The sequence below is a fragment of the Phoxinus phoxinus genome (genome assembly GCF_949152265.1).
Source record: "Phoxinus phoxinus genome assembly, chromosome: 2".
NCBI classification, from domain to species: Eukaryota; Metazoa; Chordata; class Actinopteri; order Cypriniformes; family Leuciscidae; genus Phoxinus; species Phoxinus phoxinus.
The window spans coordinates 40450612-40465172 of NC_136877.1; the positions used below are offsets into that span (position 1 = coordinate 40450612).

Here is a 14561-nt window from a genome sequence, read left to right on the forward strand (position 1 = left end):
AAAGAATTCAAACCCCTTAATGTTTTTGTTAATTTTTGTTAATGTTTATGTTAAAGGGATAGTTCACCCAAAAATTTAAATTAGCCCCATGATTTTTTCACCCTTATGTCATCCTAGGTGTACTGTATATGACATTCTTCTTTCAGACAAATACAATCGGAGTTGTGAAAAAATGTCCTGGCTCTTCCAAGCTTTATAATGGCAGGGAATGGCTGTATATTTTTGGAAGTTCATCAAAGTGCATCTATCCATGATAAAAGTGCTTAAGCCCTTTGTAAAAGCTTAAATAAGGGTTAATAAAGGCCTTCTGAAGCGATGCGTTTGTGTAAGAAAAATATCCATATTTAAAACTTTATCGACTAAAATAACTAGCTTCCGGCAGACTGCCGTACACATCGATTTACGGCGAAAGAGTAACCCTTGACCTTGACGCACAACGTAAAACGAACACGGAAGCGCAGAGGACAGAGCAAAACAAAACACCAGTCACGCATTAAAAGTCTAAAACTAATTTTTTTTAAGAAAGATGGCGGAGGAGCTTGAGTTTGTTGCCCAGCCCTGTTTGTTTGAACCTCGAGAGGCGTCAAAGCTTACGTTACTCCTACAGCCTACGTCATACATCGTCAAGTGTTACTTTTTTGGCTCAAGTTGACTTGCGTAGGCCGTGGCAGCGCACACACTACATAAATATAATGTGGACTGCTGTGCCCGCCCTTGTAATTAGCACAACAAAAGCAAATATCCCGCAAATGGGAGAAATCGAAACTACACTACCCGGAAAATCCAGAGTTCTCGCGAGAGCACAAATTGAATTTGCTCAGCGAGTTACTCTGGCATTGAGTAATGATGCTCAGTGTTGGGTGTACAATACAAGGGCCTTCCCTTGTATCCAAGCTGCACCAATCACATCGGGTTATCTGATATAAGCGGGCCAGGGAGCTAAACAGATGACGACAGTGTCAAAGTCATTAGTAAACGCTGCAAGATGGCTATGGATGAATACCAGTTGTTTGAAACGGCTTTGGTTGCTACAATGAACAAGTTAGACTTGGCTTTTTATCTTGAGGAACAGAAGATGGCACTCGAATCGTTTCTTTGCAAGAAGGACGTTTTTGCTGTTTTGCCGACCAGATACGGCAGGGGCCTGTTTCAAATAAGGAGGTTCAACCAACTCTGAGTTAAAACTTGAACTCTGAGTTGACTTACCCTGAGATGGGAAACTCTGAGTTTTCGGTTTCAGATCAGCTGAAATTAGTTAGTTCAATCAACTCTAAGTTGACTGACTCTGAGTTAAGCGCGTGCACCACAACTATAAAAAGCCATCATCAATGGAGCGCAGATATTATGAGTCACCATGGCAACAGCGCTAGACACAAAGAGGAATTACTGTTATACAGTGTTGGGTGTAATTAATTACCATGTAATCTAAATATTGTAATTGAATTAAAGGGATTACTCTTTAATCTTCTGTAATTTAAAATAAAATATGATGTAATTATATTAAATAGGCTACTGCATAGACTATAGAACAATTCTGTATAAAACAACAGTGGATTTAACATACATTTTTAAAAGGTATATTTTGAATGTAACCTTCTCCCTCTACACACTTTGGTCAATTCAAGAATAATTCATGCAATTGTATATTGTTCATTTTGAAAGCATTAAAAGTGCAGTTTCTTGTCTCTCCTCATTGTATTGTTCAAGTGGTTGAGGTTGATATGGGACTTAGTAATTAATAATAAGTAGACCAATACTTTCTAAAGATAGTAATTATTACATTCATCTAATTACACTGTTGAAGATGTAATTTGTAGGTAGTAATTAATAACTATTTTAGAGTAACTTGTTATAATATCAGGTGAAACTGGAAGAACAGTTATTCAACCTAATTTTAATTTTCATGACTGCAGGCAAGAATGTGGCAGCAGCTGAAAATAAAAAATATATAAAAACATAATTCAATCAGGTAAGGCTTGAGCATATCATGGGTGTATGCTATCTGACTTTACAAACATTTGACATATTACATAACTAAATAGCATCCAGTGTCTAGCAGTGCAGCAGCATTTTTGGCTGAGGGAATTCCTTCATCAGAGCCGGTCACTCCCGGAGATCCAAGGGCCTTCATAAAATGTAAGAGGTCTATGTGTTATTTTTTATAGGGTATTTTTGATATTTCCATTTATTTAACTTTGGGTTGGGTTTTTCGTTGGTCCCACCCCCAATAGATTCTGATATCTATTTGGACTAATATCTATCTAGAGACTAATATCTGTCTTTTGGAGCCTCATGTCCCAACAGAACCCCAGACAGTTGTAAGTTGCCTACTCAATACACCAGAAATTATGACAAATAGTGTTATAAAGTGTACAAATGCTCATCTTCACAGGATGATGGGTATGAAGAAACAGTTTCTGCGCCACAGAGAGGCCTACAGGGTAATGTTAATATTATGTGTCTACACATCAGACAATCTACACATTCACATTTGTATGTGGTGTAGCCTATAGAATCGAAGTTTATATCTAAGTATAAAAGGACATTCTTATCCCCCAAGTGATTTTCAGTAAATGCCACAGTTTAATTCTGTAGAATTTGTTTAGAACTATGATGAAACTCTAATGTACTGTATTTTCAGTTGCCAGTTAAGGAGTTAACGTTAAATATACTTCATCTTATTAATTTCTTTTTTAAAACAGCGGAAAAAACCGCAATAAATAAATGTACAGAAAGAATGAATGAAGTGTTTAAACACCGCTTCCTCTTTAAAAAAGGGGAGGAGACCGCAAGAAACTCTGGGTTTACCGAAGAAAACCTGCTCCCGACCAGGTTAGGTTCACAGAGTAAGTTGCCATGGTAACTGACTCTGAGTATAAGTTACCTCTCTTTCAGAAACGGGCTTGACTTACTCTGCTTTCTCGGGTTTGATATACCTCCCATTCTGAAACGGAAAACCCAGCGTTTCCCTCATTTCAGGGTTAACATACTCAGAGTTTTCACTTAACCTCCTTTCTGAAACAGGCCCCAGGAGTCTAATCTACCAGTTAGCTCCGCTGGTAGCTAAGCTTATTGTTGTGATTGGTCATAGTGTTATCCAATTACGTGCAGTGAGATTTTCATGCTTGGTGCCACCCCTCGAGTTAGGTGATTTTCATTACTCGATGTCAGACCCAAAATCTTTCAGAAATGGTCTGGATTTCCAGGCTAGCGCTACACTTAAGTGCAATAAAAAACAACTGCAACAGTTTTTTCAGACGCGGCTGTTATTCAAAATAGGAACTATATTTTAAAAATTAAAAATAAGCAAATAATCGAAAAAAGCCCTACCTAGTAGCAAATAGTAAACTTAGCAACAACAGAGCTGGGTATTAAGCAAAAACTACTTACGCGCTCTCGCTGTGTTCACTGACTGACCGCTTGTAAAACTCTTAACTCTGTACTTAGTTAAAGTACCTTATAACCACAGTAAATAACCACAGTAAAGTGTGGTGGTGGAAGCATCATGCTGTGGGGGAGTTTTTCAGCAGCAGGGACTGGAGGACTTGTCAGAGTAGAAAGAAAATATAAGTTATAAGCCTTAATGAAACTTAGTCCGGGGCATTCAGAACCTCTGACAGGGCAGAAGGTTCACCTTCCAACAGGACAATGACCCTATAAGCACACAGCTAAGACAATGCAAGAGTGGCTTATGGACAACTCTGTGAATGTCTTTGAGTGGCCCAGCCAGAGCCTGGGCTTGAATCCAATCGAACATCTTTTTGAAGAAACCTGAAAAGATCTGTCCACCGACGGTATCCATCCAACCTGACAGAGCTTGAAAGGATCTGAGGAGAAGAATGGCAGAAAATTTCCAAATGCGAATGTGCAAAGCTTGTCACCCAAAAAGACTTGAGGCTGTACAAGTGCTTTAACGTACTGAGTTAAGAGTTTGAATACTTGTGCAATGTTGTGCAACTTATTTCAGTTATTCCTTTTCTTTTTTAAATTGCAATGTTGTCACAGATCTGTTTTTGAAGGGGTCTCTGAAAAATGAAGGGGTCTGAATACTTTCGCAAGCCACTATATATATATATACACATATACATATAAAATAATTTTGTCAAACGGTTGGAGAAAAAAAGTGGCTAAAGTTGATGTGCAACGTAACATTAATAGAAACTCGACCTTAAAAGGCCCAGAACCACCCTTCAGATGTAAGACAGAATTGGTTTGTGAGATGTCTATCAGTTCAACACCATCTGAGCAGCTGAGTATCAGTATATAGCTCATCTTAAATATATCTTGGCACTGTATGTTCCCAGAGGTAATCAGTCTAATGCTTCTCTCTGATTTCATTCCAACTGTACTGTCTCGCTCTTTCCTTGTCCGTCTTTCGCTGATCCTTAGCGATAAGGTTTCTATACTTCCTTCAGAAGGTAATACATGTGAGAAGGCTACAACACTCCATCATAAACCCCATCTCGCCATCTTTTTCATTCGTTTTTTAGATGATGCACCGGAACTTAACACCCAACTCGCACAGATTAAACAGACTGAATCAAGGTCAGATGGCTGTATCTTATGAAAGTCACATGGCAGCTCAATCACAAATGTGGAGCACTCCCCCCCACCAAACACACAAACACACAATCGCACACACTTGTAGACACCGTAAATGAAATGAGGAGTGTGAAATCCATCATTGTCTCATCCACTGCAGTGGAAAACTATTTTATGTCAGTGTGTGTGTTTATGTGTAGGCATGCGTGTCTGAGTTTATGAGCGTGAAAGCATTCGTATGTGGGTGTCTGAGTGTACACGTTCACACATTCTAACAGTTCATAATGTTTTGCTCTGACAGCTTGCTGGTAATGGCCATCACAGGCTTACTGTTTATGACAACAAGCAGACATGCAGCAGAAGCCCTTCACTCCATCTTTATCTGTTCAATCTGTGTGCTTATGTGTTCGTGGGTGTTGGTTGGTGGGTGTATCTTTCCTTATCCTCTGGTTGTAAGACACCAAAACCCAAGAAACATGTACGGCACACAAGGTTGCTGCAATTTTGTGTCAGTAAAGTATAAAAGGTTGCTTGGATTTTAATGCATGCTTGAGTTTTCATAAACACTCTTTTATGTGGCCTATGTTTTGTGCATGCCAGAGCAAGGTTATTATCGTCAACTAAAATTAAAGTTAAAGGCCAAGGAGTAATAATTAGTTCCCTTGTTTTAGTTAAATCTGAACGAGGGAACAAGTTAGTACAATGTTCTTAAATTGTGGCCATGATTTAAATGTACAGTATGTAATATTGACAGTAGATGGTTGAAATGGGTACCACAGTCCACATTGAAAACATTGGAGAGAGTCATTTGGGATCAGAGAAGGCACAAGAAACGCTGTTACTTCACCTGTGGGTATCACCATGGGCATTGATACTTTATAAAAACAGTGACTTTTAACACTTTTCATGTCACATTTTGTCACAATATTTGCTTTGGTTTAATTTATTGTAATATATAATATTTTCTATTCGATTTATATAATATCTATTACTACATATATATAAACAAATCTAATAAAAATTATTAGAACTAAACTTTCAAATTAAAATGAAAACAGAACATATAAAAATAAAATCTAATTCAAAATATTAACAAAAACTATATATATATATATATATATATATATATATATATATATATATATATATATATATATATATATATATATATATATAGTACTACTATACAGTATATATAGTACTATCAGTGATACTAAAATAAGACAGAGTGTGTATGTGCATGTATCCATGCCAGTTTGCTCACTCCCGCAACTAAATTGCCTCTTTTCCAATGCTCTGTTTGCTCTGAGGGTCTGCAGGATGCTGTACTGATCAATATCTCTTTGTGATCAATACCGTCCTCTCCTCTCAAACTGACAAATGCAAGCTCATCATGTTCACTATCTACAGCTGACAAGCAACTAAGATCATTTAAAGCTAGGACTTCTTCTGCAATCAATATGAAAGGAGTCTGAGAGAGTTCGGCTAACCCACTCATGTCCAGAGATTGGCGAGGCGACGCATCCTGAAAGAGCTCCCCATGGCTGAGGAGAGATGGACAGTGTGGCCCCATGTATGAATAGCAAGAGCCAGAAATACTCTGAAGCAGACAGCTCAGTTGCTCCGAGGCGGCCGGACTGGAAAACGATCTGAATTCTGCCACAGGCAATATTTCTGTGGGCTTCTGAGCAAAGCAATGCCAAAGAAGATTCTGCCTCTCTCAATATGCCCCCCCCAAAGGAGATTTCACGCTATACAGTGCTATAAAGCTATTAAATCTTGCCACCTCTGGCCCTTTTTATTTCTAAATTTGTCAGTGCTCTGTACTATACATAATTAAACTCATGTACAATCTCTCAACTAAATCAACCTAAACCCTTTTTATTTTTTCAAAATAGAAGTTATCATCTCATGAGTTTTGGTGGAAAGAGACCAATTAAATGTGTTATTTAACCAGGGTATATTCTATCGTGTCATTTGTATAATGAGCCGTGTTATTTGGAGGAGAAGGACTGCCTCGCACCAGTGGAAAAAGCCCCTGGGTTTTAAAGGAAATGCCACTAAAGTTATATTACTGGAAGTGTGGCTTATGGTGAGGCTATATTTTGCAGGTGATGGGGGCTTTTTAATGGGATGCATTATTTTAAAGTTTCCATTTGCATTTTTATACACCTTAAAAGTCAGTGCACATTGGCCTATAGCCAGCTTGGGATATTTTAGTGATCTGTACCCACAATTCAAAATTATTACTCAAAACGTCTGCTCTCATATCAATATAACACGCTGGCATCGTGGCGCTCTTGTGAACACGTGTTGGAGATTAATATTTTGTAAATAAAGTGATTTTTTTTTTTTGCACTTGTTTCACTTCATACAATTGAGGTTAAACCATTGTGTCACATGGATTACTTTTATGTCTTTACTATCTTTCTAGGGCTTGAAAGTGGTAGTTGCGTAGACTGTCAATGGAGTGACAGAAATCTCTAATGTTATTGGTAGACTGGACGTCTGGCCATATCTATACTAAATACCATCACAAGTGATATATACAACTATATAATTTTAATTTGACTAGGAATTATAAGCTCAAAAGAAACTAGAACAGTATTCGGTGGATTAAATCATTTACTAGATTAACGATCGATCAAGCAACAAATAAACTCACTCATACTGTCATAAATTACTAAAACATCATTCGTATTTGACAAATAATAAATTTTCTTGTCTCTAATAGTCAACATAATGCAGGGGAAACTGTAAAATGAACTGCAGCAGTGCTAAATTTGCATCATAAAATTACAACACTCGAACTATAAATATGAATTAAACTCACTGAGACTGTCGACAGTTTCTTTTCCATGCACCATTTTATTATATCCATGAATGTGGTTGGTTACAGTCAAATCGCCCTCGAACTCTTCTGTCTTGCCTGCACTCCGAGACGGTGACGTGACGTGAGCTCCACTGAAAGTCTTCTTTCCTATTGGTTGTCGCTCACGAAAATCGCTTCTCATTTACATAAAGTTTAAATTTCTGAACTTTTGTCGCGTGTCTCGCGTCGTTTGACAAGCCCACATTCTGTCGCCAACGGTCACTGTCGCTCGTGTTGCCGGAAGTCGCCAGCACTCAATTGAAATGAATGGGATCTTGTCGCTGTGTGTCGCTGGCGGTGTGAACAGGACTTCAGATTTCATTAAAAAAGTTTTGGAATGAACATGACGTAATGACAGAATTTTTATTTTTGGGTGAACTATCCCTTATCTCTTTACCCACAATACACCACTCCAAACTGTAAATCCTGATGAAATTTTTCAAATTGGGGTCGCCAAGGTGCTACAGCAACCGTGGAAAAAAATTAAGTTTCACGTATGTTCATAATATTTATAATTTTTCACAATATACAAAGGTCTTTATATGGATAGGAAGGAAATCTTTTTGTTTTAGGGTCCATATCATTAAATAGTTTGAAAATCCCTGTGTCAACTCACCATACAGGATGTTAATAAGCGAGATGGGCATGACCAAAATGCCGACCAGCATGTCCGCCACTGCAAGGGACCGCAGGAAGAAGTTTGTTGCATTTTGCAGCTTCTTCTCCAACGACACGGCCAAAATAACCAAAATATTCCCTCCTATTGTCAGAAAGATAATCACAAGAATTAGCAGGGCTGGCCAGTTCTTTTCCTTCATCACTTCCTTTTCGACCCCATGAGGAGAAGATGAAGATGAGGAGGGGAGATTGACGCTGTAATCGGTTCCGAAGAAGCTCTGGTTCAGGCTCACAGTGGTATTACCAGGCCAGACCATCCAGCCAACGAGGTCTAGGGAGGATGTTGTAGAGCTAAATCCACCCACAACTGGCCCGCCAGGTGCCCCCATCCTCTGATGCCGTTTCCTGTCCCCTGTATCAATCAGAGCTCCTTCCACTCATGACCGCCGATGGCCACGTATGGGAAGACGAGTTTAGAAGTTCAAAAATGATGAAGTGATCCACTCAAAATGCTATGTGAAGGAGAAATCGACTGCGCTGAGGATATCCATAGCATTTCCTGTTCCTGGTTTCTGGCTCAGGATCTTATTCATGGAAACTGTATCTGTAAAACACAATGAGAGACACACAATACCAATGAATACCAGACAATATGAACTCATAGATAATAGACATTATAAAAGACTAAAAAGACACTGACTATCACTGAGAGTTGCTCACATAAAATAATAATAGGAATCAAAGTCGCCCAAAATTGAAGGTTGCGCGGAATATTTACAGCACATTGTCTAAATGGTGACTGACAGCACTGTTGACTTGACTTGCTGAATTTATTTTCAGTTGTCAGTCAGAATATCGCCATTGTAATATTAGAAGACGCACAAATGATCAGTTACGGAAAGATCCATCCATTTCAGGCTTCCATTGTCACCCTATCTCTGCGGTAATAGAGGGTAATTGAGTTCACAAGTTCAAACGATACACTAAAATCCAAATCTCTGCGAACCTACCGCACTTCGCTGTACTGGCCTACAGGGAGTCATCATAATTCACCAGATCGGAGGTGACTCGTCATTAAATTACCTGTATTAATAACTCAAGACACCTGTCAAAGGTAATGTGATGTAATGCCATTATTATGACATTATTATATTATTACTGATGGACAAGTGGGTAATTGTCACATCATAAAGCCAGTCACTTAGCCCTAGAACCGAACGATGTCTAATAACGATGTGAGTAATTGCAGTTTTCACCCCATCAGTTAGGCTGTGCATTGTAGTAGGTGTAGACTGATGGCATGTTACGTGTGTGGGAATAACAAGTACCCACAGTGCTCTGTGCCCCACAACTAACCATGTATGCTTTAATTTGGGAAAAGCAGCAGAAAATGGGCAACGTGATGAATCTCACCACTAATACTCTGGTTTGAGAACTTTCCCCAATCCTCCAATGGCGGTCGTTCTTCATGACTAAGTGATCAACACAACGGTCATTTAAACATACATCTTTATCAGTTAAGTTTTTTTTTATATACACACACACGTTTCCCTGCATCTACATAGAGAGCAAAACCGTAAAGTTCCTTAGACGCATGCAGAGACCCCGGTAGTTCACCTCTTCTCTGGAGACTTGAGATAAAGGAAATCACAGCAAAAAGTAAAACAGCCCTACAATAAATAAATCACTGGATAGTCACTTTCCTGTGTACCACACACATTCACATAAGCACGAGAGCATCTTAAATGCAATCATATACAGGTTCAAAGAGAGTGCATAAAAGCCACAAGCCTTTTTTAGACAAATTTACAGTGAGCTCTAAATCTTAATATGACACTCCAGGCCCCATTATAAAAGAATAGAGCATCTCCTGGGAGACATGCAGAGGGCTAAGAGACGATATCAGCATTAAGGGGCTCTGAAATGGTCTAAAACTAGAAGTCTGTTTATGAACTGTAGCATTTCTGTAGTCTGTCTCACTACACAGTGACACCAAAAAGTATTTGGACACCACACACACACTTTAGGGTCATTAAGTTATTTATTTATTGACAGAAATTAATCCTTCTCTTCAAAAATAACAGCTAGTTAAGACATTTATAATGTTCTATTCATCAACACTATTAAGTAGCACAGCTCTTTTCAACACTGATCATTTAAATCCATATAATATGAATTTTTTTTTTTTCCATCACTTGAATATACATTTTAATATAGGCCTACATTAAAATAGAAAAGTTATTTTAAATTGTAATAATATTTCACAGTATCGCTTTGGTGAGAATGAGAGGCTTGTTTCAAAAACATTGAACTTTATACATCACATAAAGGTCAGCAAATTCTTTGATATTTATTTTAGATTCATATTTTAGGTGTTCAAATACTATAGGTTTAGAGTTTATGTGTTGGCGAAGTGAACGAGCCAAAACCACGCAGTTTATTCAAAAGAACACTGAACTATAAAACTCTTTGTTATTATAAAGTTAACAAAGCTGATGGTGGCTCACCTGATGAGAATCCTAATCTTAGTCTTTCTAACTCTCATTCTCTCTCTATTGCTCTCCCTCAAACACTCTCTTTTCCCTTCAGACACCTCTTCATCTTCCATTAATGAAGTGGATGAGAGTGCACTCACAAACTAAGTGAGATCCTGCATTCCAACAATGGGTAATTAGCCTCCTCAGCAGAAGCCAATCAAGTAACTGTGCATTGGGATAAATTGGCATGAAATAGAAAGACTACAGGAAACAAGGACAATGCCCAAATACCCTCCAGCATTTAATCTGGTAATGATCAGTACTAGATTAGATTTTAGCTTCATTTGGAAAGGCTTTCATTGGGAAAATGTTACCAAAGCATTCAGAGATTCCCTTATGATCCACCAAACCAACAAATAAACATCCACATTTTCTTTTATAGGATGAATACAAAAACAAAACAAAACATAAAAGGAGTACAAAATAAGATTCTGCCTCAGAGTGTTTTAAACTCTGCGAGGCACTGACCCACAAGAATGAGTTCTTATAACTGGTCATCTCATTTCATATTTGAATTGGAAAATGAAAATCAGAAATGTTTTTACATGATGGGAATTGTGAGCAGGTGAATCTGCCAGAGGAGACAAAAATTTCCTCCCACTAAGAAAAGTTTAAAAAACCCTTTTACTTCCTGACAGGAGGGTTAAATATTCTCCAAAGCTAAATCTGAGCGGTGTGTATGTGTGAAATAAGCATACGAAATGAATGCCGAGTAGTTAATTAGTCGTGGTGCTGTCGACCGAGATCAACAGAGACAAATGAAGAACAGAGGAAGGCAGTGTGAGACTAAGATTAGATTTGAGTGACTCTGACAGCATCACTAAGTGAAGGAATCTGTAGAATTACAAATATAATATTACTGTCCCACGCGTTTTGTTTGGCAATATAAACGAAATGTAAAATCAGGCGTGCGAGAGTCATGTGCGTGTGGGGTCTGACACAAATAAATAAACAGAATTACAGGGATTCCCGAGGACCGTAATAACACAATGTGCATGCACTAAACATATGCATATCCAGATTTCTTCTCGGCAAGTGCTCGTGAAACAGACCCCAATTGTGATCCCACAGAGAAGACTCATGTCTCCTAATTTATAGTTCTGTTTAACTCAGCACTGCTTTTCATAAATGCGTCTCGATTGCACGCGGTGTGTTTATCATGCAATTTATACGTGAAAATTTGTTTTTACGTGCATATGATACACAGTTTTTGCGTGCATTTGAAACGCACTTCATTGCGTGTAATACACACGCACCCCACACCACTAATTCTACCAAAACGTATAATACACACACACCCCACACCACTACTAAACCTACCCTAACCAACCCATGTGTATCCTATGCACGTAAAAACTAATTTTCGCATATAAATTACACGATAAACACACTGCATGCTATAGAGACGCATTTAGTGTGATCGGGTTGAGTTGAGACTATCATTTTTTTGTCCGCAGGGCCGAATAGTAGGCCTAGTGTATTAAGAAAGTTACCAGCAGGCCTAGAAAGCCATTTGCTAAGTTTCGTTCGGTGCAGCATTTTAATGGAACAGAAAATAAATTCCAGTCTCAATTTGCCCTGTATAGGGTAAAATAATGACATAAAAACTGAAAACTTGTTCCTACAGAATGGAAGACGTTTCTGGACTCATTTTTCAAGTGTGCCACGTTATGAACAGCACTTGAAAAGAAAAGAAAATCAAAACAAGCAGCTTAACACAAACTGCTCGGCTAACTGTCGCCCTTGGCCTTTTCCTTTCATTTTATCTTGCTGTTACCAGGGTGGAATACTTGGGGCAGGCTTTTGAAAGAAAATTACTAAACATCCTTACTGCAACAACAAATACTTTGTCTTATTTTTATATACATAGGCTATATATTAGGCTACATTATTCACTGCAGTAAAATTCTTTCATATGATACAGTGATTAATCTGCAGCTTGCGGTACATTACCATTAAAATCTGCTCTTGTAAGATAACCCAGACTAATGATTTGAAACCTATTCATATATGTCTGTTTCGCCCTGTTCTTCACATCTCTGGAGAAGGTCATTCAGATAATAACTCAACTCATATGGGAGGACTGTTACAGGAGTCACTAAAGCCGCTGGCGACAAATTTATGTTCCTTCAATATTCCGGCAATTACAAAATGTAAAAGATGAAAAGGCTTTCTGTGATTTCACTGAGAAAGTCACAGAAATCTAAATTCAAATATTAGCATGCAGCATCATTTTCTTGCACATCAGATATTCTGAAACAAGATCCTGTGACAAAGGTCTAGGTTTGTGGTAAGCTTTTTGCATCCACCTTTTTTTCCCTTGAATCAGAGGCTAGTCAGACTGCTAATGTGCATTTAACAGGCCGAAATCAATGACTAATCGATACCGTTTCATAAAGAGCTAATTATGAGGAGAATACACACATATACTCGCAAACGCAGACATACACATACAAACGTAAGTATTTGGGAGAACAAGAAACCTCTCTGAACCATGAAACGGGGCTTTACTTGGTTGGATTAGCGTAAGTCACTCTGACGCCTTTGTGAGACGAAGCTATCAGAAAGTCTTAATGCGTGATAGGGACACCGATCTCTTTCATTAGATGTATTTCCTGGATGGGTGAATATGTAGACAGGATCTGATAAAGGTGACAAACACACAGACTTTTTAAAATGCACCTGCTATTGTTTACCAGAACTGGTGCGATTGATAAAAATGTCCTCTCATCTGCCTTCTCAGGGTCAACATCTTACGTCTGCTTGTGCCATTGCAAAATGTATGTAATAGGCCTATAAGAAAAAAGTGGAATTCAGGCAAAACCTCACCAAATACCAAAAAACAGGCCAGCGCATGGCATTCTGGGATGTCTTCTTTGTCCTTTTTTGCATTCCATTTGAAACTCCGCATTTTCTTATTTCTTTTGTGGTTAAGTTACAATGGCCATTGGCATGCCTTTGACTGGCACATCTCATCTGCCCTCTCCAAAATCTCCAAATGTATTAACAAAAGTAAAATAAGCCTTCTGTAAATTTATGCATGAGGATCTCTGATATTATCTAGCACTCATGATCAGCTATTTTAGGGTGAGGGGCAGAAATGTAAACTTCTCCTGGATGAAATTGTCACTCCAGAGATGAAGCTTTTTTGTTTCAGTTCTAAAGAAAGAAAATGTATTCTAAAAACTATTCTAACTATTCTTTCCAATGACTACAAGGATTGTATACTAGTTCATTATAAGGCACTTAAAAAAAAAAAATTTAAATCAAAAAGATATTGCATATACAGTTCATATATAATAGTTCCAAGTCTCCAATGATATATATAAAAAAAAACCTGATGTTGTGCATGTATGTGCAAGCATAAAGCCTCTTTTTAATTTTGGAAATTAAACCATATCTGGACTTCAGTAATGCATGAATGAGATCTCTTTGCATTCAGCATAGAATTTAAACAATTAAACGCCGGATCTTCAATATTGCAGTCCTCCTCTCGGTTTTGCATTTTTTTAGTTTCCATTTGTAATATTAAATTTTCTTTTTTTTCTTTTTCTTTTTGCAGGCCTTGGGGAGCGGAAGGGTTATATTGGCAACCAGGGAGACAGCCTATTGATTTCTATCTTTCTTTAACTTCTTTCAAGCTTTTCAATTCTCAAGCTCTCTCTTTCTGCCACATTTCAGGAGCAGTTGGTGAAGAGCCCGTTGAGGTGCTCTATGCCCTTGACTGAGCACCAGCGGCAATAATTTCACCCCCTTTTACTCTTTTTCTCTCTCTCTAAGTATCTTTCACCTCCCTTTCCTTTTCTCTTCTCTTTTTCCATCAAGCAGAGCAACACCTTTTGCTTCTTCTGTGGGAATGGTGCTCTTTTTCCTCCTTTGAGCTTTTTCATGATTTTACTCAATGTATGAGCCTGCCTGTTTATATAACACCTGTTTTTTTTATCCGAACACACTGACAAACACAATACCGCTTGAAAGCGTCTTTTGCATTG

At 38.1% G+C, this 14561-nt stretch overlaps 1 protein-coding gene across 1 annotated transcript in view; it reads right to left on the reverse strand.

Annotated features, from left to right (window-relative positions):
- Positions 1–8631, reverse strand: part of htr2cl1 (5-hydroxytryptamine (serotonin) receptor 2C, G protein-coupled-like 1) — an 11767-nt gene extending 3136 nt beyond the window's left edge. The window contains exon 1 of the mRNA XM_079592516.1: positions 7938–8631. Coding sequence (XP_079448642.1) covers positions 7938–8421 — 484 coding nt within the window. The 5' untranslated portion in view covers positions 8422–8631. The remainder of the gene's footprint in view (positions 1–7937) is intronic.
- Between the last annotated feature and the right edge of the window lie 5930 nt (positions 8632–14561).